The sequence below is a fragment of the Rhinolophus ferrumequinum genome, chromosome X (genome assembly GCF_004115265.2).
Source record: "Rhinolophus ferrumequinum isolate MPI-CBG mRhiFer1 chromosome X, mRhiFer1_v1.p, whole genome shotgun sequence".
Lineage (NCBI taxonomy): Eukaryota > Metazoa > Chordata > Mammalia > Chiroptera > Rhinolophidae > Rhinolophus > Rhinolophus ferrumequinum.
Window position 1 is genome coordinate 51,872,168 of NC_046284.1, and position 24,510 is coordinate 51,896,677.

At 37.9% G+C, this 24,510-nt stretch overlaps 1 protein-coding gene across 1 annotated transcript in view; it reads left to right on the forward strand.

The window, feature by feature from the left end:
• Window positions 1-24,510, forward strand: part of NXF3 (nuclear RNA export factor 3) — a 47,205-nt gene that overhangs the window by 19,153 nt on the left and 3,542 nt on the right. Inside the window, 8 exon segments of the mRNA XM_033133869.1 lie at window positions 20,970-21,144; window positions 21,355-21,502; window positions 22,578-22,661; window positions 22,756-22,860; window positions 22,976-23,056; window positions 23,178-23,247; window positions 23,403-23,491; window positions 23,874-23,983. Coding sequence (XP_032989760.1) covers window positions 20,970-21,144; window positions 21,355-21,502; window positions 22,578-22,661; window positions 22,756-22,860; window positions 22,976-23,056; window positions 23,178-23,247; window positions 23,403-23,491; window positions 23,874-23,983 — 862 coding nt within the window.

Consider the following 24,510-nt stretch of genomic DNA (forward strand, 5'->3'; position numbering starts at 1 on the left):
ATAAACATAATGGTAACCATTCAAAAGAAAATCCTGAACTGAAATATATACTGTCATAAAAGAAGAAACAGAGGGAAACATCATAGAATACCACCACACAGAAATAATAGACAATGAAAAAAAGACAAAGAAACAATGGAGACACAGTCTTACCAGAAAACTAAAGATAGAATGACAGAAAATCCTCACATGTCAATAATCACCCTAAATATAAATGGACTGAACTCACCAATAAAAAGGCACAGAGTAGCCTATTAGATCAAAAAACTAAACCCAACGATATGATGTCTTCAAGAGATGCATTTTGGCTACAAGGAGAAGCATAGACTCAAAGTGAAAGGGTAGAAATTGACATGCCAAGCAAATGGTACCCAGAAAAAATCAGGTGTAGCCATAATGATATCAGATGAAACAGACTTCAGGGTGAAAAAGGTAACAAGAGACAAAGATGGACATTTCATAATGATAAAGGGGACTATACAACAAGAAGACATAACAGTCATCAATATTTATGCCCCCAATCAGGGAGCACTGAAATATACCAAGGAACTACTAACAGAACTAAAGGGAGAAATTGACCAAAACACAATTATACTAGGGGCCCTAAATATATCATGGACAACTATGGATAGATCATCGAAAGAGAAAATAAATAATGAATAGCAGCCGTAAATAACACAATAGATGAGGTGGACATAATTGACACTTATAGAGTGCTTCATCCTAAACCATCAGGCTATACATTTTTTTTTCTAGTGTACATGGAACATTCTCAAGGATAGACCATATATTGGGACATAAAACTAGCCTCAGCAAATTTAAGAATATTGAAATCATACCATCCATATTCTCTGATCACAAGGCATTGAAACTGGATATCATTTACAAAAAGAAAGCAAGAAAAACTACAAATACGTGGAGATTAAACAACATACTCTTAAAGAACGACTGGATCAAAGAAGAAATTAGATGAGAGATCAAAAGATACATAGAAACAAATGAAAATGAAAATACATCCTACCAAAATTTTTCAGATGCAGCGAAAGCTGTTTTAAGAGGCAAATTTATATCATTACAGGTATATCTCAGGGGACAAGAAAAATCCCAGATGAATATCCTCATGTTACACCTTAAAGAACTAGAAAAAGAAGAACAAATGAAACCCAAGATCAGCAGAAGAAAGGAAACAATGAAAATCAGAGCAGAACTAAATTAAATAGAGAACAAAAAGACAATAGAAAAAATTAATGTCACAAAGAGCTGGTTTTTTGAAAAGATTAACAAAATGGACAAACCCTTGGCTAGACTCACTAAGATAAAAGAGAGAAGACACCATAAACAAAATCAGAAATGAAAAAGGGGAATTTATAACCGATGCCATAGAAATCTAAAGGATCATTTAAGAATACTATGAAGGACTATATCCCACCAAATTTAATAACCTAGAAGAAATGGATAAGTTCTTAGAGACATTTAGAATTGGAAAATCTAAACAGAGCAATCACCAGTAACAAAATTGAATCAGTCATCCAAAACCTTCCCAAAAGCAAAACTCCAGGACCAGATGGCTTCACTAGTGAATTCTACCAAACCTTCAAAGAGGATCCAACACCAAACCTGCTCAAACTGTACATAAAAATTGAAGAAGAGACAGTACTACCTAAATTATTTTATGAGGTTAACGTTACCCTGATACCAAAACCTGGTAAGGACAACACAAAAAAAGAAAACTACAGACCAATGTCTGATGAATACAGATGCAAAAATCCTAAACAAAATTCTAGCAAATCGAAAACAACAATGCATTAAAAAGATCATTCATCATGATGAAGTGGGGTTCATCCCCGGGGCACAAGGATGGTTCAACATCCGCAAATCCATCAATGTGATACATCACATAAACAAAATAAAGGGCAAAAAATCATATGATTCTATCAATTGATGCAGAAAAAGCATTTGACAAGATACAACATCCATTTATAATTAAAACACTTAATAGAATAGGTATAGAAAGAAAATACCTTAACATAATAAAGGCCATATACGACAAACCCTCAGCTAATCTCATAATTAACGGTGAATAACTGAAGCCCCTTGATCTACCTTCAGGAACATGACAGGGCTGTCCCCTATCACCTCTGCTTTTCAACATAGTGTTGGAAGTCCTTGCCAGAGCAATCAGGCAAGAGAAAGAAATAAAAGGCATCCATATTGGGGATGAAGAAGTTAAATTGTCACTCTGCAGATGACGTGATGCTATATATAGAAAACCCTAAAGACTCCACCAAAAAGCTATTAGAAACAATCAACGAACACAATAAAGTTGCCAGCTACAAAATCAATGTACAAAATTCCATTGAATTCTTGTATACTAACAAAGAAATCTCAGAAAAAGAAATTAAAAAAAAATACATTTGCAATTGCAGCAAAAAGAATAAAATACCTGTGAATAAACTTAACCAAGGATGTGAAAAACCTATATGCTGAAAACTACAAGACATTTTTAACAGAAATTGAAGAAGATATAAAGAGATGGAAAGACATTCTGTGCTCATGGATTGGAAGAATGAACATATTTAAAATGGCCATATTACCCAAAGCAATATACAGATTTAATGCATTCCCCATCAACATAACAATAGCATTTAAAAAAAATTTATTGGGTTAACAATTGTTAGTAAAATTACATAGATTTCAGGTGTACAATTCTGTATTCCATCATCTATAAATCCCATAGTGTGTTCACCACCCAGAGTCAGTTCTCCTTCCATCACTATATATTGGATCCCCCTTACCCTCATCTCCCACCCCTGACCCCCCTTACCCTCTGGGAACCACTAAACTATTGTCTGTGTCTTTGAGTTTTTGTTTCTCATTTGCTTGTCTTGTTCTTTTGTTGTTTTTGGTTTATATACCACATATCAGTGAAATCATATGGTTCTCTGCTTTTTCTGTCTGACTTATTTCGCTTAGCATCATACTCTCAAGATCCATCCATGTTGTCACAAATGTTCCTATATCATCTTTTCTTACCGCCAAATAATATTCCATTGTGTATATATACCACAACTTCTCTATCCATTCATCTATCGAAGGACATTTTGGTTGTTTCCATGTCTTGACCACCATAAACAAAGCTGCAATGAACATTAGAGCACACGTGTCTTTATGGATAAATGTTTTCAGATTTTTTGGGTAGATACCCAGGAGAGGGATTGCTAGGTCATATGGTAATTCTATTCGTAAGTTTTTGAGGAACCTCCACACAGCCTTCCATAACTGCTGCACCAATCTGCATTCCCACCAACAGTGTATGAGGGTTCCTTTTTCTCCACAGCCTCTCCAACACTTGTTACTATTTGCCTTGTTGATGATGGCCATTCTAACTGGTGTGAGGTGATATCTCATTGTGGATTTTATTTGCATTTCTCTGATGATTAGTGATGTTGATCATTTTTTCATATGTCTATTTGCCATTTGTATGTCCTCTTTGGAGAAATGTCTCTTCAGGGTCGTTTGTTTTTTGTTGTTGAGTTTCATAAGTTCCTGGTATATTTTGGATATTAGCACCTTATCAGAGGCCCTGTTTGCAAACATCATCTCCCATTCAGTTGGTTGCCTCCTCATTTTGTCGATGGTTACTTTTGCTGTGCAGGAGATTTTAAGTTTCATATAGTCCCATTCGTTTATGTTAGCTTTTACTTCCATTGCCTTTGGAGTCAAATTCATAAAATGCTCTTTGAACCCAAGGTCCATAAGTTTAGTGCCTATGTTTTCTTCTATGCAGTTTATTGTGTCAGGTCTTATGCTTAAGTCTTTGATCCATTTTGAATTAATTTTGGTACATGGTGACAGATAGCAGTCCAGTTTCATTCTTTTGCATGTGGCTATCCAATTCCCCCAGCACCATTTATTGAAAAGGCTGTCTTTCCTCCATTGTATGTTTTTAGTTTCTTTGTCAAAAATTATCTGTCCATATGTATATGGTTTTATTTCTGGGTTCTCAATTCTATTCCACTGGTCTATATGTCTGTTTTTCTGCCAATACCATGCTGTTTTGATTATTGTTGCCCTATAGTACAAGCTAAAGTCAGGGAGTGTGATACACTATTGTTCTTTTTTCTTAAAATTTCTTTGGCTATTCGGGGCCGTTTGTGGTTGCAAACAAATCTGATGATTTTTTTATTGTATTTCTTTAAAAAATGCCATTGTGATTTTGATGGGGATTGCATTAAATCTGTATATATCTTTGGGTAATATGGACATTTTAACTATGTTGATTCTTCCAATCCATGAGCACAGAATGTCTTTCATGTCTTTGTGTCTTCTTCAATTTCTTTCAAAAATGCCTTATACTTTTCAGCATATAGGTCCTTCACATCCTTGGTTAAGTTTATTCCTAGGTATTTTATTCTTTTTGCTGCAATTGCAAAAGGAATTGGTTTTTGTATTTCTTTTTCTGAGATTTCATTGTTAGTATATAGGAATGCAATGGACTTTTGTACGTTGATTTTGTAGCCAGCAACTTTACTGTATTCGTTGATTGTTTCTAATAGCTTTTTGATGCAATCTTTAGCATTTCTATATATAGCATCATGTCATCTGCAAAGAGTGGTAATTTAACTTCTTCATTCCCAATTTGGATGCTTTTTATTTTTTCTCTTGCCTGATTGCTCTGGCAAGGACTTCCAACACTATGTTGAAAAGCAGAGGTGATAGGGGACAGCCCTGTCGTGTTCCTGAACGTGGAGCAAAGGGCTTCAGTTTTTCACCATTATTTATGAGATTACCTGAGGGTTGTCATATATGGCCTTTATTATATTAAGGTATTTTCCTTCTATTCCTATTTTATTAAGTGTTTTAATCATAAATGGATGTTGTATCTTGTCAAATGCTTTGTCTGCATCAATTGATACATTCATATGATTTTTGTCCTTTATTTTGTTTATGTGATGTATCACATTGGTGGATTTGTAGATGTTGAACCATCCTTGTGCCCGGGGATGAACCCTACTTGTCGTGATGAATAATCTTTTTAATGCATTGTTGTATTCGATTTGCTAGAATTTTGTTTAGGATTTTCGCATCTGTATTCATCAGAGATATTGATCTGTAGTGTTCTTTTTTTTGTGTTGTCCTTACCAGGTTTTGGTATCAGGGTAATGTTGGCCTCATAAAATGAATTAGGGAGTACTGTCTCTTATTCAGTTTTTTGGAAGAGTTTGAGCAGGATTGGTATTAGATCCTCTTTGAAGGTTTGGTAGAGTTCACTAGTGAAGCCATCTGGTCCCGGACTTTTACTTTTGGGAAGGTTTTGGATGATTGATTCAATTTCGTTATTGGTGATTGGTCAGTTTAGATTTTCCAGTTCTTCATGGTTCAGCCTTGGAAGGCCATATGTTTCTAAGAACTTGTCCATTTCGTCTAGGTTATTGAATTTGGTGGCATATAGTCCTTCATAGTATCCTTGGATGATCCTTTGTATTTCTGTGGTGTCCGGGATAACTTCCCCTTTTTCATTTCTGATTTTGTTAATTAGCGTCTTCTCTCTTTTTATCTCAGTGAGTCTAACTAAGGGTTTGTCTATTTTGTTAATCTCTTCAAAGAACCAGCTCTTTGTGACATTAATTTTTTCTATTGTCCTTTTGTTCTCTATTTCATTTAGTTCTGCTCTTATTTTTGTTATTTCCTTTCTTCTGCTGGCCTTAGGTTTCACTTGTTCTTCTTTTCTAGTTTTTTAAGGTGCAACATGAGGTTATTTATTTGGGATTTTTCTTATTTCTTGAGATAGGCCTGTAATGATATAAATTTCCCTCTTAAAATTGCTTCGCTGCATCCCCAAAATTTTGGTAGGATGTATTTTCATTGTCATTTGTTTCTATGTATCTTTTGATCTCTCCTCTAATTTCTTCTTTGACCCGGTCGTTCTTTAAAAGTATGTTGTTTAATCTCCATGTATTTGTGTTTTTTCCTGCTTTCTTTTTGCAGTTGATATCCAATTTCAAAGCCTTGTGATCAGAGAATATGCTTGGTATGATTTCAATCTTCTTAAATTTGCTGAGGCTGATTTTATGTCCCAATATATGGTCTATCCTTGAGAATGTTCCATGTACACTAGAAAAGAATGTATTGTCTGATGTTTTAAGATGAAGTGCTCTATATATGTCAATTATCCATTTCATCTAATGTGTCATTTAGAGCTGCTATTTCGTTATTTGTTTTCTGTTTGGATGATCTATCCATTGCTGTCAGTGATGTATTTAAGTCCCCTAATATAATTGTGATTTGGTCAGTTTCTCCCTTTAGCTCTGTTAGTAGTTGCTTGGTATATTTCAGTGCTCCCTGATTGGGGGCATAAATATTGATGACTGTTATGTCTTCTTGTTGTATAGTCCCCTTTACCATTATGAAATGTCCATCTTTGTCTCTTGTCTTTTTCACCCAGAAGTCTGTTTCATCTGATATCATTATGGGTACACCTGATTTTCTCTGGGTACCATTTGCCTGGAGTGTCAATTTCCACCCTTTCACTTTGAGTCTATGCCTGTCCTTGTAGCTGAGATGTGTCTCTTGGAGACAGCATATGGTTGGGTTTAGTTTCTTGATCCAATCTGCTACTCTGTGGCTTTTTATTGGTGAGTTCAGTCCATTTACATTTAAGGTGATTATTGATATGTGAGGATTTCCTGTCATTCTATCTTTAGTTTTCTGGTAAGGCTGTGTCTCCATTGTTTCTTTGCCTTTTTGTTGTTGTCTATTATTTCTGTGCGGTGGTTTTCTATGATGTTTCTCTCTGTTTCTTCTTTTATTACAGTATATATTTCAGTTCTTGATTTTTTTTGAGTTGTTACCCTTAAGGTTATGTAAAAGAGAGTTTGATATTAGAGTATTCCATCTTCTTCAGCACGCTTACTTTCTCCATTCCCATATTCCGGTTCAGGCCTTTACTCTCCCTTTTTTTATGTTTTGGTTGCCAGAAATTGTCCCTGTTAATGGTGGTCGAATAGGCTCTTTTAGTATTTCTTGTAGTGCAGGTCTTGTGTTAGAAAATTCCCTCAGCTTCTGTACGTCTTGAAAGATCTTTATTCCTCCTTCATATCTAAAGGATAACTTTGCTGTATATATTATTCTTGGCTCATCATTTCTCTCTTTCAATAGTTTGAATATTTGGTTCTTCTCCCTCTTGGCTTGTAGAGTTTCTGCTGAAAAATCTGATGATAATCTAATGGGCTTTCCTTTGTAGGTTACCGTCTTCTTTTCCCTGGCTGCCTTGAGGATTCTTTTTTGTTGTTCATTTTAGACAGCTTCAATACAATGTTTCTTGAAGAAGGCCTGTTGGGATTGAGGTAATTAGGTATTCTATTTGCTTCTTGGATTGGAGGATCCAGTTCTGTCCACAAGTTTGGGAAGTTCTCATCAACAATTTGTTTGAATATATTCTCTGTTCCCTTCTCTCTTTCTTCTCCTTCTGGTATGACCATTATTCTTATATCGCTCTTTCTGATGGAGTCAGAAAGTTCTTGGAGAGTTCTTTCCTTTCTTTTAACTCTTAAGTCTTTCTTCTTCCATCTTTGTCATTTCCAGGTTTGTATCTTCGATGTCACGGATTCTTTCCTCCATCTGGTCAACTCTATTACCTAAGCTGGTTATTTCCTTCTTGATTTCTTCTAGTGAGTTCTTAATCTCCAGAAATTCTATTTGGTTCTTTTTTAAAATTTCAATCTCTTTTGTAAAATGCTCATGTTGCTCTTTGATTGTGTTTCTGAGTTCATTAAACTGCCTTTCTGTGTTTTCTTGCATCTCGTTGAGTTGTTTCAGAACTGCAATGTTGAATTCTCTGTCATTTAAATCACATATTTCCATATGTTTAAATTCCTTTACTTGAGACTTTTCACTTTCTTTCTGAGCTGTCTTGTTGCCTTGGTTATTCATGGCAGTTACTGATTTATTATTTCTCTTCCTAGACATCTACAGGAGTGGCTTCTGCAACAGGATGATAGGAAGAAGTCTTTCTTTGGTTTTCCAGTACTTGTTGGCCGAATGTTTTATTTTCTCTCCGACTGTAGCCTTTTTTTTCTCTCTCTCACATGGTAGTGCTATGTTTTCTCTGCATTATTCCAGCCTGTCGCACAATGGGGCGATTCCCTGGGAGACGGGCTTCTACTCTGTTAATAGTTCAACTGGGTCACAGGGCGCAGAGTCTCTGTGGGCATGCAGAGAGCTTTTGAAGTTCCAAAGCTCTTCCTGCACCAGATTCAGAGCCCGAATGTTTCAGCAGTTCTCTTTACTCCTGTAGATATCCGCTCAGATAGGTGGGGCCAGGGGCGGGGTGACTTGTGAGAGGTTGCCCAGAGCAATTGCGACGACCACCACCACAGCCGGTCCTGCTTCCATAGCTCCCTCCCCTTTGCCGGAACTTGTTGGGCTGCCAATCTGTGTCTGTTGTACAGAGTTCTCAGAACAGCAAATATTCTGTTCTTTTGATTTGACACTGCTACTGTTCCGCTTCTTTCACCAGGCATGTGGGGGCGGGGCGAGGTCTGGGAGGGTAGGGTGGGGGCAGCTAGTCTCAGTGCCTAAGGCTTCCGTTCTCTGCTCGGCAGTGAGGGCTTAAACCACCCTTTTCAGCCTTCTTCCCTCAGTCTTTTCTCCAGGGTGTCTTTCTGAGCGTTGGGTTCAGCCGTGTTATATGCTGGTCCCTCAGCACTGTAGGCCATAAGCACAGCCCTAGCAGTCTGAATTCTTCCCTCTCCCGCAGCTGTGGTAGTTCTGGGATGCAGTGAGCTCGGAGCACTGAGCTAGGTCTGTGTACTGCACCCATGTGACTCCATTTCCCCACTTCTTCCTTCCCTCCTCCCCCGCTCACGCGATTCGCCCACCTTTTGGTGAATTCAGTAGTGTGCCTCTTCGTCTTGCCTGTCTGCTGTTCAAGGAGGCTTTTGTGGAGTTATTGGTGTTCGATTACTTGTGAATTCCAGGGGAGCTTTACACAGGCTCACCTCACGCCGCCATTTTGATGACGTCAATCCTGAATTTCCCGAATGGCATTTTTTGAAGAAATAGAACAAAAAATGATAAGATTTGTTTGGAACAACGAAAGACCCCGAATAGCCAAAGCCATCTTAAGAATAAAGAACAATGCTGGAGGTATCACACTCCCTAGCTTTATCTTGTACTACAGGGCAACAATAATCAAAACAGCATGGTATTGGCAGAAAAACAGACACATAAACCAATGGAATAGAATTGAGAACCCAGAAATAAACCCCCAGAAATATGGACAGATAATTTTTGACAAAGAAGCAAAAAAAGTACAATGGAGAAAAGACAGCCTCTTCAATAAATGGTGCTGGCAGAATTGGATAACCACTTGCAAAAGAATGAAACTGGACTGCTATCTGTCACAATGTACCAAAACTAATTCAAAATGGATCAAAGACTTAAGCATAAGACCTGAAACAATAAACTGCATAGAAGAAAACATATGTACTAAACTTATGAACCTTAGGTTCAAAGAACGTTTTATGAATTTGACTCCAAAGGCAAGGGAAGTAATAGCTAAAACAAATGAACGGGACTATATCAAACTTAAAAGCTTCTGCACAGCAAAAGAAACCATCGACAAAATAAAGTGGCAACCAAGTGAATGGGAGATTTTTGCAAACAGTGCCACCAATAAGGGGCTAATAGCCAAAATATACAAGGAACTCATGCAACTCAACAACAAAAAAACAAACAACCCAATTGAAAAATGGGCAGACGACCTGAAGAGACATTTCTCCAAAGAGAACATACAAACGGCAAATAGACATATGAAAAAAATGCTCAACATCACTAATCATCATAGAAATGCAAATAAAAACCACAATGATCTCTAGGTCCATCCATGTTGTTGCAAATGGTAAGATTTCTTTCTTCTTTATGTTAAGTGAAATAAGTCAGACAGAGAAAGATAAGTTCCATATGATCTCACTTATTTGCGGAATCTAAAGAAAAGAATAAGTGAATGAACTAATCACAAACAGTATTGGAGACAAAGAGGAAAAACTGAGGGTTGCTAGATGGGCGGGAGGGGTGGAGGGTGGGGGGGAGGGTGAGGGGATTGGAGGGCAGTCGGTGACCACAGGATGGCCACGGGGTTTGAAAATTAATCTGAGGAACGTAATTTAGTGGTTACCAGAGGGTAAGGGGGTTGGGGGGTGGGAGATGAGGGTAAGGGGGATCAAATATATGGTGATGGAAGAAGAACTGACTCTGGGTGGTGAACACTCAATGTAATTTATAGATGATGTGATACAGAATTGCACACCTGAAATCTATGTAATTTTACTAACAATTGTCACCCCAATAAATTAAAAAAAAATAATAATAATAATAAAAAACACAATGAGATATCAACTCACCCCAGTTAGAATGGGTATCATCAACAAGACAAATCGTAACAAGTATTGGAGAGGCTGTGGAGAAAAAGGCACCCTCATGTATTGTTGTTGGGAATGCAGACTGGTGCAGCCTCTATGGAAGGCAGTGTTGAGGTTCCTCAAAAAATTAAAAATAGAGTTACCCTATCACCCAGGAATCCCACACCTAGGTATCTATCCAAAAAATGTGAAAACATTTATCCATAAAGACGTGTGCTCCAATGTTTATTGCAGCTTTATTTACGGTGGCCAAGACATGGAAACAACCAAAATGTCCTTCAGTTGATGAATGGATAAAGAAATTGTCGTATATATACACAATGAAATACTATTCGGCAGTAAGAAAAGATGAAATGGGACCATTTGTGACAAATGGATGGATCTTGAGAATACAATGCTAAGTGAAATAAGTCAGACAGAAAAAGCAGAGAACCATATGATTTCACTGACATGTGGTGTATAAACCACAAACAAGAAAAGAACAAGACAAACAAATGAGAAACAAAAACTCATAAACACAGATTTGGTGGTTACCAGAGGGTATGGGAGGATGGGGGTGTTAGATGAGTATAAGGGGGATCAAATATATGGTGATGGAAGGAGATCTGACCTTGGGTGGTGAACACACAATGGGATGTATAGATAATGTAATACAGAATTGTACACCTGTAATCTATGTAACTTTGCTAACAATTGTCACCCCAATGAAGTTCAATTTTAAAAATAACAGCATGGTATTGGGAGAAAAAAAGACACGTAGACCAATTCAATAGAATTAAGAACCCAGAAATAAAACCACATAAATATGGACAGAAAATTTTTGACAAAGAAGCAAAAAACATACAATGGAGAAAAGACAGCCTCCTCAATAAATGGTGCTGGGAGAATTGGATAGCCGCATGCAAAAGAATGATACTGGACTGCTATCTGTCACAATGTACCAAAACTAATTCAAAATGGATCAAAGACTTAAGCATAAGACCTGAAACAATAAACTGCATAGAAGAAAACATAGATACTAAACTTATGGACCTTGGGTTCATCAAGCATTTCATGAATTTGACTCCAAAGTCAAGGGAAGTAAGAGCTAAAATAAATGAATGGGACTTTATCAAACTTAAAACTTTTGCACAGCAAAAGAAACCATCGACAAAATAAAGAGGAAACCAACTGAATGGGAGAATTTTTGGAAACAGTGCCTCCGATAAGGGGCTAATATCCAAAATATACGAGAACTCATGCAACTCAACGAAAAACAAACAAACAACCCAATTGAAAAATGGGCAGAAGACCTGAAGAGACATTTCTCCAAAGAGGACATTCAAATGGCCAATAGACATACAAAAAAATGCTCAACATCACTATTCATCAGAAATGCAAAGAAAAACCACAATGAGATATCACCTTGCCCCAGTTAGAATGGCTATCATGAACCATACAAATAGTAACAAGTGTTGGAGAGGCTCTGGAGAAAAAGGAACCCTCATACACTGTTGGTGAGAATGCAGACTGGTGCAGCCGCTATGGAAGGCACTGTGGAGGTTCCTCAAAAAATTATGAATAGAATTACCATATGACTCAGTAATCCCTCTCCTGGCTATCTACCCCAAAAATCTGAAGACACTTATACATACAGACGAGTGTGCTCCAGTGTTCATTACAGCTATATTTACGGTGGCCAAGACATGGAAACTAACATAACATCCTTCGATAGATGAATGGATAAAGAAGTTGTGGTATACATACACAATGGAATACTATCGATGGTAAGAAAAGATGATATAGGACCATTTGTGACAACATGGATGGATCTTGAGATTATAATGCTAAGCGAAATAAGTCAGACAGAAAAAGCAGAGAACCATTTGATTTCATTGGTATGTGGTATATGAACCGAAAACAACGAAAGAAGAAGAGAAACAAATGAGAGAGAAAAAGTCATAAACACAGGCAATAGTTTCGTGGTTACCAGAGGGTAAGGGGGGAGGGGATTGGTAGATGAGGTTAACGGGGATCAAAGATATGGTGATGGAAGGAGAACTGACTCTGGGTGGTGGACACTCAATGGGATTTATAGATGACGTAATACAGAATTGCATACCTGAAATTTATGTAACTTTACTAAGAATTGTCACCCCAATAAATTTCATTAAAAAAAAAAGAAATTCAAATTGGTAGTTACGAAATAGTCACAGGGATGTAAAGTACAGCATGGAGAATATAGTCAACAATGTTTCAACAACTATGTACAATGCCAGGTGGGTACTGGATTAACTGCGGGGAATGACTGTATAAATTATATAAATGTCCTACCACTATGCTGTACACCTGAAACTAATATAGAATAATATAGAATGTCAACTGTAACTGAAAGAAAATAAATAAAAATAAGAATTTAAAATGAGAGATAACTGAGTGTCATATTATGCACGCAATTGAAAATATGAAGAATGATGATACCTCATCAGGCTTTAACAGAAATTTTTGCTTCCTTCTTTAACTTTTTTTACTATTTTCAAAATTTGTTTAAACGTTTTGAAGTGTATTTGAATATTCCACAAAGCAAATTATTTAAAAACTTTCAAATTTGCAATTCTACCTCTGGAAGGTTCATTTGGTCTTTGCCATGCAAAATTACATACTGTCATTACAGTACTCTCATGGGCTCTTTTTGAAGAGGAAGCATCAATCTACCATCTCTACAGCTTCTCTGAAGTACACACCCCAGTTGTTATTTGTGCAATAACTCTGAGGTTCCATTGTTGAACTGACCTGTGTTCCAGGCATTCCTCTCAAAAGTGGAAGAGGTGAATCTGAAGCAAATCTTCAGATAATATATTTGAATACTTCAGCCTTCAGTCTACTGTGTGAAGCTGCAGCCCACGAGAAAATCTGAACTCACAGTCTTCGGTCCCCTTTTACATGAAATGTATATCTGGAGATAATAAGGGTGGTGGACTTACTAGATGCCTAATGGCAATCAAACCAGTAGGGTGTGTCTGAGACTTCGCATAAGAAGTGAAGCTTAATGTGCAATCTGAGGCTAAGCAGGCATTAGGCCAGCAGAAGAGGAAAGAGTGGAGACTAGCCAGATATAACAGGAAGGAAATACTTTATAACATAGTTTATCCCTTGGGAAATTCAGTGTGGAAATCCCTTACCCAGCAATTTGGCGTGCTGGGAAAAACTTTACAGGACAATTGTAGAAATTTCCTGAGCTCCTTCTGCCCTCTTTGCTCCCACTTCAGGCTTATAATATCCACCAGCCTTGTAAGAGGAGTATGATATTATTATGATTTCTATCTGTGAAACCAAAGAGAAAAAAATCATCAGGTAAATTAATTTGAGCATAATTTTATTTTACAGGTTCTTTTACCACTCTCAGTGCAAAATAACTTTTAACAGAGTTTTATTTTCCCAAATAATATTTTTCACTGGGGAAAATTCAGAGATTGGAGGTCCGTGCCACCTGATGAACACATCTAGAATGGGAATTTGGACATAATTTAGGAAGTCTTGGAAAGAGAGAGGGAGCAAGGTCCCCATTAGGGGGAAATTTCTGGAAGATTTTGTGGTAAGTGAAGCATTAAGGGTGAGTCAGAACGCACATACTTTAAATCTGGTGGCAAGAAGTTTTCTTTAGCCCCTCCCTTCCAACTCTGACAAGAAACCTGTATGTGTGTGACGGAGAGACAAAAATAATGTGAAAAATATATAGATGCAGCTATATAGAGTTATGCTACATACATACATATCATTTTTGTAATGAAATTCCCCACCAGGTATATACTATAATGTTATAAAATTTTATATCAGTTATTTTACTGATTTCAACTTAGTATATTTATTATAAAAGCTAATGCAGTGCAAAAGTATTTATTTATTAGAGAAAAGATTTTTGTATATGTTTTCATTTTGCTACATAGCAAGATGTACATCCTTGGCAATTTATAGTTCCCAGATATATTTTTCTGTGTACAATACTATATAAGTAAATTTACATGAACATGTATACTCTTCCAAATTTTGGTCACAGTACGTATACACTGTTCTTCATATATTATGTGTCTATGTTTATGTATATATGTAAATGTAAATAGAGTACACACATACATACATATATAAATGTTTTTGTACTTGTTTAATGTTTATGTTTGTGATGCATAGTTCTGATGTGAATTATTTCAGTAGACTTTGAATGACACTGTTTTACTAATCAGATTTATTTATATAACAGAATAGTAAACATTTGCTTATAAAATATGTTACAAGTACTTTTCCAATAATTTACATTTCCTTTTATGTGACGTTTTTGTTTGGGATAGACAAGGTTTTTCTTTCTTTTTTTTTTTTCGTTTTCGACATTCAATATTAGTTTCAGGTGTACAGGTGTAAAGTATAGTTGTTAGACATTTATATAATTTATGCAGTGATCCCGTCTGATTAGTCTAGTACCCACCTGGCACTGTACATAGTTATTACAATATTATTGACTATATTCCCTATGCTGCACTTTACATCCTCATGACTGTTTTGTAACTACCAATTTGTACTTCTTAATCCCTTCACCTTTTTCACCCAGCTCACCAACCCTCCTCTTGTCTGGCAACCATCAGTTTGTTCTTTGTACGAGGTCAGACAATTAAGTTTGCGAACTCATCCTAGAAAAAGTGCTACATATCTCATTGCTGAATATCACTATGGTCACCTTTGAAGTACTCCCCTTGGGAAGCTATGTACGGATGCCAGCACCTAGTCCACCCTTTGAAGTAATTTTGGAGCTCTTCTTCTAGAGTGGCCATCAGACCTGTGGTCGTATTACCCTTGATGCCCCGAGTGTCATCAGAATGTTTTCCTTTCAATATTTCCTTTAGCTTCAGGTAAAAAAAAAAAAGAACACATTGGGGGCCAGATGAGGTGAGCAGGGAGGGTGTTCCAATACAGTTATTTGTTTACTTGCTAAAAACTCCCTCATAGAGAGTGCTGTGTGAGCTGGTGCATTGTCATGATGCAAGAGCGATGAATTGTTGGTGAAATGTTCAAGTCATCTAACTTTTTCACGCAGCCTTTTCAGCACTTCCAAATAGTAAACTTGGTTAACTGTTCGTCCAGTTGGTACAAATTCATAATGAATAATCCCTACCTCTGATATCAAAAAAGGTTAGCAACATCGTTGCAACAAGTTTGCAAGCTTAATTGTCAGACCTCCCATCTTTAAGTCTGTTTCTGTTTTGTTTATTCATGTATTTTGTTCATTAGATTCCACATATAGACAAGATCATATGATATTTGTCTTGCTCTGTCTGACTTATTTCACTTAGCATAATACCCTTTAGGTCCTTCCATATTGTTGCAAATGGTAAGATTTCATTTTTTTTATTGCTGAATAATATTCCATTGTGTATATATAGCACATCTTCTTTATCTATTTATCTATTGATGGACATCTAGGTTGCTTCTGTATTTTGGCTATTGCTAGTAATGCTGCAGTGAACACAGGGATGGATACGTGTATCTTTTCAAAGTAGTGTTTTTGTTTCCTTCAGCTAGATGCCCAGAAGTGGAACTGCTACATTGTATGGCAGCTCTATTTTCACTTTTTTGAGAAATCTCCATACTGTTTTCCATAGTGGCTGCACTAATTTACCATACCACCAACATTGCATGAGGGTGCCCTTTTTTCCCACATCCTTGCCAACTGTTGTTTATTGATTTATTAATGGTACTGAAGATAGATAGCCTTTCTGATAGGTGTGAAGTGATATCTCGTTGTGGTTTTAATTTGCATTTATCTGATGATTAGTTGAGCATCTTTTCACATGTCTATTAGCCATCTGTGTACAGAAGTTTTTTTTTAAACTTCCATTTAAATTCTCTAATTAAGTTTGTAACATAATTAAAAGCTTTTCTTGGGTCACGTATCTTGTTTTGAATTCCCTTGGTGCTATATCATGCTGATGGAGTACTTAAACAACTCTCTCCCTCATGTCTTGGTCTTGAATATGGGTATGGAGATTGAGATGAAATCCCATCCCTTAGCCTGGAGACCTAAATATAGGGCCACATGGATTGAACTGTCCTGGGGGTGATGTGTGGACCCAGGCAAGAGCACAGGAAAAGTAACCTCCTGGAGGGAAGGAGGTTTTATTTTAAGCCAGAGGCACTTGGTATCTCTCATGAGAAAACAAGTATTCAATTATTTCCCCCATTATTTACAAATATAGAATTAGGTCTAATGTTTTTTTTTCCATTCTATTGTACCCTGAAGCCTTCAGTGCTTTGAATCTAAAATTCCCAGTATTTGATGCAATCTTATGTATTACTCATTTTTATTTTGCCAAAGCTGTATTATTTTTAAATAAAGAAAAAATCCATGAAAATTAAAGCAATTTCTGTATTGTCAAAAGAAAAAAATTAAAAGTTTGAAAAGCTGGGAATAAATATATATATATATATATATCTATAACTGTTCATCCAGTTGGTACAAATTCATAGGTTTCAAGTTAGGTACACCTTACCCAAGGAAAAACACATCTAGAAAATATGTACCAATCTATTTACATTGGATGTCTTGCACATCTGTGATTGACTGTGAGGGGATCATACGATATAGACAGAAGGTACAGAATGATTTCATTTTCTAAGTATACATGTTTAATGTTTAATATTTTGTGTTTAGGCAAATTTGTATAACCATTTGATAAAAAGTTTATATATATAATGTGTGTGTGTGTATATATATATATATATATATATATATATATATATAATGTTATAAACTGTTCATGCGATACTGTTTTATAAAAAATGAAAAAAGGTCAACTTTTGAGTTGACAGTTTACCTGTGTATGTGCGTTTCTGTCTTACACTATGCCTCTCCTCAAATGTTTACACTCTCATATGCAGATTTTTCTTCACCTCTCTCATGGGCTGGACTTAACTCTCTCAGAACATAGAGATCCAGGAAGGGATTGTGGACAAGGAGTGGAAAATTCAAGAAAATGGTAAAAAATTCGAGAAAGTTCTGCCTGATGCACTGCAGCGGAGGCTTTTCTTTCTTCCCCCTTGCAAAGCCCTCTGGTCTATCAGAGCTACAATTCTGGCTCTGACCACTAGAAGGGATCTATCTTTTATTTATTTATTTATTTATTTATTTATTTATTTATTATTTTTTCAGTTATATTGACATTCAATATTATTTTATATTAGTTTAAGATATACAGCATAGTGGTTAGACATTTATATAATTTATGCAGTGATGCCTCCCCTTGTTTTTAAGGAAAGTTCATGATTTGTTTTTTTGTTTTTTTTCTACTCTCATTATAATGATCCATCAAACTCTGTTTGCTATTTCCTTTATATTTTCCATATCTGGTTTTCTTTTCTCTTTCTTTTCTTTTTTTTCGTTTTATGGTATTATCTCTCTGGGTAGGAATGGAGTTAATTCCAGCCATGTAATTATTTTCGGAACATTTTGTTACATTAACCTAAGAAAATTCCACATAATGTAGCAAGATTTAGTAAAGCTGTGCATGGAGCAGTCATCCCCATTCCATGGAATTCAATTCAAGTCTCTGTTTCTCCAGTTAGCATCTGACAAGCTCAAGCATCTCGTTCAGCCTCAGTAACCTTGGAAAGCTAGTGATTCTGTTATCAGAGTCCCCTTGTGAAGAATACATGAAAGAACACATGAAATGTAGCAAATAGAAAGCCTTGTCTACAGCTGGCACTCAAAGTTCTCTGGATTTGCAGAATGAAGGAACACAATGTAATGCAGCCAACACAGAGCTTGGTGTTTAGAGTTCCCTGTGTTTAGATACAATTACCTAGGCCCCAGGCCTCTTCACTCTAGTTGGCCTCTTTCGCAGGGTTGGTTCTGTTGGGAACAGTTTCCTGGGTGTTAGACTGGTAGCAAACTCAAAGAGCAGCGATTGCAAGAAGTTTAGTCTCCTCTGGCTCTCAAGAATTTCTTCTCTATGCCATTGGGGAAGGGACTTCCAGTAAGGGCTCCATCTTGTTTGTGTGGCACTGACAAAGTGGATTGGGATCAGCTCTCATCTTCCTCAGCAGCCCTTGATCTTCTCCAAACCTCCAGCTGTAGACTGCACAGATTCTCTTCAAAAGGAGCTTGTGAAGACATTGGTCACTGCCTTCAGACCACACCATGGGTAAGTTGGTCAGCAATAGGCCTTGGCCTTAGATTCCCACAGGACTGGGGGGGTTCTGGGTCCCCTCCTGTAACCCAACCCACAGACAGGACACCCAACCAACTCCCCTGTAGAAGAGGGGTGGCAGGGCCCAGGTGGACTATTTTCCACCCTCTTGAGGAAAGGAGCCAAGTGGTCCCTGACACACCCAATCTGATTCCATATGGTAAACATCCCCTCCCATGGAAGGGGTCATGGCTGAGGTGAAAATTTTTCCCTGTTTGAGGGGAAAGACCCGAGTCATGTAGTCCTCAGATCCAGGGTTTGGAGAGTCAGAAGGGACACCAAGTTTTGGGGGGGTATTGGTATACATTAACATTCTTTGGATTTATATTAGAGATGAGTGGTGGGACAGAAAACGCACTATTACCCTTGAATCTTACATCAGTTATTCAGGGTAGATTGTATTACCCCTTAACAGTTTATTGAGGCTTACTTTATGTCCCAACATATGATCTATTCTGAAATATTCCCTGTGTACTTATGTGCATTGTTCTATGTCAATTAACTAAATTTGTTAATTTACTTAATTCACATTTTTAAATCTTCTCGATCTAACTCAATTTTTGTTTACCATTTTATGTATCACTCAGTGAGGCGTGTGAAAATTGCCCAATGTGACCATGGATTTGTCCATTTCTCCATTTACTTCTATCAGCTTTTGCTTTGCATATGTTGCCTCTAAGACATGCATACAAATTAAAAAAATGTTTACACTGTCTTCATTTTGCATTGAACCTTTTATAATAATGAAATCTCCCTCTTTTTTCCAGTAATGTTTTTCCTTTAAATTATACCATTTCTTCTACCAATATGGTTAAACAAGCTTTTAGTAGGTTAGAGTACAAATGGTATACATTTTGTCATTTTTTAATTTCAAAATTTTTGGATAATTAAATTTTGCAGGACCATTTGATGGAATTATTTTTTTTATCCATTTTTATAATATTTGTCTTTCTATTTGGAATATTTAGTCTGAAACCGTTGTTGTAAATATAGACATAAATTGGTTTATATATACCATAGTACTGTACTCTTATTGTTGCCTACTCTAAGTCACTTTTCTCTCCTTTTCTTGAAATGATTAACATTCGTAACTATTAAATTGTTCCCTCATTTGGCTATGTAGTTAAACATTCTTTTGCCATTCTCATAGTGTTTACACTTAAGATTACAATGTACATTTTTTTAATTTACACAGTATAATGTAAATTAGTTCTTTAAAGCTCCTCAGACAATGAAGGGACCTTGGAACACTTTGACCCCATTTTACTGCCTCCCAAGTTATTGTCATGCATTTTCAATTATATATATATATATATATATATATATATATATATATATATATATATATATTCAAATATATATATTTCAAATATATATATTTTCAAATATATATTTTCAAATATATATAAATATATATATTTAAACCCACAGGATAAATTATTATCATTTTGCTATATAGTCAATACTCACTTAGATTTTCCTAATCACACATGTCATCATCTGTTCTTTCCTGCATCTATGTACCTCCATCGGGGATCATATTTCCCGTGCCTTAAGAAGAACTTTAATATTTCTTTTATTTAAGTCTTCTGGTCACAAACGTTCCCAGTTTTTGCTACATTAATATAATTATTAAGAGTATATCATTTCTTAAGGAATCTTTTTCCTTAAACCATACTTTTTCACCTATTAATATTGTTATACTGGCTTGATATCTTGTTACATTTGGAAATTTCTCAACCAAGATCACTTCAAACGCCACTTCTATACTGTTCTTTCTCCTTTCTGGGACTCAAATTAAACATGGGTTAGATAGGTTCACTACATCTCCTTTAATTCTCTCCCCCTCTCTTTTGGTATTCTCCACGTTATGTCTCTGAAGGCTTCATTCTGGATATTTTCATGAGACTTCTCTTTCATTTCTCTAATTGTTCTCTCAGGTGGAAACTTACCTTTGACCCTTGTACCATAACACCAAACTTTCAGAGTAGATTTTATTATCCCTTTAGAGCAGAGGAGAGAAGTGAAAGTTAGAGATGATAAACAACTTGTCCCAGGTCACTAGGCCTGAAAGGGACAGAGCAGGGACTGACATTAAAGATTAAACCCAACACCCAAACCCTCTCCTCTGTGCTTATTTTCTTCTTGGCTGCAAATGCTCCCTACCTCTCATCTCTCAGGAAGTGGAACCACAGTGAAGTCTCTCAACGATTTTAGCACTGTGATGTATTTCATTTGAGATTATAAAAGTCAGTGATATTTCTTCATTACCTATGATATTTCCCCAGGACTTTTCCTGGTACTAGGAGCATTGATGTTTTGTTCTCAATGTCAGGGCACAATACCCAAGATAACACCTTACAAAGGAGACCAAGAGGCAGGACTATGTATCAAAGGAGATATAACTATGTGTCTGAACACGTCCGTTCTGGCATTCATTTTTCATCCCACCAGCAGCAAGATGGAGATACAGCAACAACTGGCATTCACATGGGCACCGGAATAAGATAGTAAGTGATCAGTCAACGTGGCTGAAATATACCAGCCAGTGGAATTCATAACCCTGTAGTTAAATATGTCAACCTGGAAGAATGAAAAATGATAGGATCGGGTTAATGGTTGAGCAAACTTTATTTTTGCCCTGGTATTGGTGGGACAAACACATACAGAAGACATTCTGAACATATATGGACTACTTATTTCTCTCCACTTCCCCACAGTGCTCCCTATACCATTCCATGCTATTATCAGAGAGAAAATTTTAAGAAACGTGACCAAACCCGTGCTAACATGGAGAAAGAGCAAAAGCCTCCAGAGAGAATGGAGGAGAAGCAGGATGAGACCTCGGGGAGCTGGTTCAAGGTCATTGTGAGTGTCCTGGAAAAAGGGACCTAATATGTAGAAGGTGAACAGAAGGAGTTGAGGTGAACTCATGTAGATGCTAGGTAGTTTTCTGGGACAGAGGAGTTAGTAATCTCTCTTTCTATTACTAAGAGTTAACGTCCTAGGTCATCTAAGGGCAGACTCAAAGAAGCAATATAAAGGGAACACACTGACTGCAGGCAGAATGGGAGAAGTTATCCAAAAGCGAAGGAGGAAACTGCTGCTAAGGAGATGGAGCAGCTCCACCCTGGAAGGCTCAGTTTGGTCCAAGCTGAGTGTGGGAAGAGGCTGAGACTCTGCAGTCTCTGTCAGAGGAGCAGGCCACATTTGCCTTAGATTGGATCTCTTGGAACTTTATAAAAGGAAGTACACGTTAAGCATCTTTTTTTTTTTAATTTATTTTTAATTTATTGGGGTGACAATTGTTAGTATAATTACATAGATTTCAGGTGTGCAATTCTGTATCACATCATCCATAAGTCATACTGTGTGTTCACCACCCAGAATCAGCTCCCCTTCCATCACCATACATTTGATCCCCCTCACCCTCATCCCCCCCCCCAACCCCCTTACACTCTGGTAACCACCAAATTACGTTCCCCAGATTAATTTTCAAACCCCGTGGCCATCGTGTGGTCACCGACTGCCCTCCAATCCCCTCACCCTCCCCCCCACCCCCCACCCCTCCCGCCCATCTAGCAACCCTCAGTTTTTCCTCATTGTCTCCCAAACTGTTTCTGATTAGTTCATTCACTTATTCTTTTCTTTAGAATCCGCAAATAAGTGAGATCATATGGTACTTATCTTTCTCTGTCTGACTTATTTCACACGTTAAGCATCTTAAGTTGATTATTTGAGGAAAACTATTTGAATGGGAAGAAAGGGTATTTAGGAAATCCATGTCTGGTACAAAAGGTAGCAATAATGGATATTACCCTATCTCAAAAAGATTATTTTAAAGCCTGACAAAAGCATTTGAAAGAAATACATGGTTGGGTTTTATCTTAACCTTAGATTCCATTATGTCAATCTCCTCTCCCGTCTTTTCTCTGGCTCCTAGATTCCATTTGGCATAAGATATGATGAGAAGTGGTTGCTGAATTTGATTCAGAAGCAGTGCAGTGTCCCCTTCACTCCAGTCGAAGTAAGAGAGGGCAGTGAAGTGGATGAGAGGAAACAGGACAGATGAGCAGTGGCTCTGGTCTCATATTCCGTTTCTCTTGCCACTCTCCCTATAGTTTCACTACGAGAAAATGCAGGCGCAGTTCTTTGTTGAGGATGCCAGCATTGCCTTCGCGTTGAAGACTGTCAACGGCAAGATTTGGGATGAGGATAATGAGAAGGTGTGTGTCAAGGGTATGACCAAGTCTAGCTATGGTCGAGAGGGCAGGACAGGGGCAAGGTCTTGCTTGATCCCAAGGCTCAGATTTCCTGGTTCTTACACAGCCCCTTTTACAGATATCTGTCATTATCAACCGTTCTGATGCACCACATTCTGTGCAGAAGGAGCTGAAGTCAGAAAAGGCAGAGATGATAAAGGTAATGCAGACTCAAGACAAGTTGTGCATCCACATCCAGACCCACCTCTTCTTCCCCCACCTATTGCCCCCCTTCACCACCTCAGACTCAGAGCCACTGAACCCCATGTCTAACTCTGCAGCTGACCATGAACAAGCAATGTGGTGTCTCCCCGGATTCTCTTGACATCCAAAGACTCTGCTTTGACCCTGGTATGGCTATAGCAGTGATTCTAGGGCAGGTGAGGGCAGAGGGGTCTGTCTGGGAAGGCGATTTAGGGATGGTAAGTTGGGGAGGTGTTGGTGCTGCAGCTTTACCAGCCGGGCCCCTTTCATTGTTCGGATTTCCTCCTCTTGGCTTTCTTGAGATTGGATGACCTGTGATACTGAAACAGCACCGAACCCTAGAATCTGCATGGCTGCCTCCCTGCAGATCGATGAAGGGAACATGCCCAAGGTGAGGATGTAGGCCCAGTGCTGGGGTTGATGGTGAGGGTGGAGAGATTAGGTAGAAGAGGCAGATTGTTTCCACATAACTCCTGTTGGGGACCTCTAACTCTTTCGTTATTGTAGCGTTTGTTCTTTAACCAGAGCAACCAGAAACTCTTATCAGCTGGATGACCTGTCCAACACTATGCAGAATGCCTCCAACATTGAGGACTTGAACCTCTCCAACAATGGAGTAAACTTTGCTGCATAGATCCTTTTTTGAAAGGAAGGTGGGAGGTCTCATGGAGTGGTGACAGGGAAGTGGATTCATTAGAAAAGAAAGGGACTTGGGGTGCAGATCATCCTGGCTCTCTTTCTCTGGTCCACGTAGCTGTTTCCCATAATTATAGGTGAAGTCTGCAGGGCAGTTGGCCAAGGGCAAAGGGCTGTGGCCAGAAGAGATGAGTGCAAACAGAAACAGTCTATGCACCACCATCCCAGATAAGTCAACCAACATAAGGTCAGTTGTACCCTCTGTCACCCCCGGCGAGCCTGAGCTACCCCTGATGGTGCCTGTTGGCAGGAGGCAGCAACCCTGAACCTCTGGGATGACCGCAGGCCCTATGCTCTTCTTCTCTGTGTCCCTCATCTGTGCTTAGAGGACTCCTTTCCTTCTTCTGACCTGCCTACCTGTTCTGCTGGTTTGGAGTCGGTTTCCCTCCTCTGTGCACCCTGTTTTCTCTAGCATGCCCTCTCAAGAGTGTGCTCCAGAAAGCAGGACACCCCCTCCTCACCAAGAACAGGGTTGAATGCTGGTGACCTGGAATGAGAATTGTTCTCCAGCCCAGGGTCTCATGCTGAGACAGGCCTTCTATTCTGCACTGAGATGGGGCTTACCTCCCCTGCCCTGAGAAGAGTCTTCTTTCCCTTGGTCCAAAAAGGTCTCCCCTCTAATCCCAGGCTGATGTGGGGACTTTCCTGCCTCATGCTGAGGGCTGAGGCTTTGGGTGGCTGCCATTATGACATCTGTTCTTCTGGCCCGGTGCC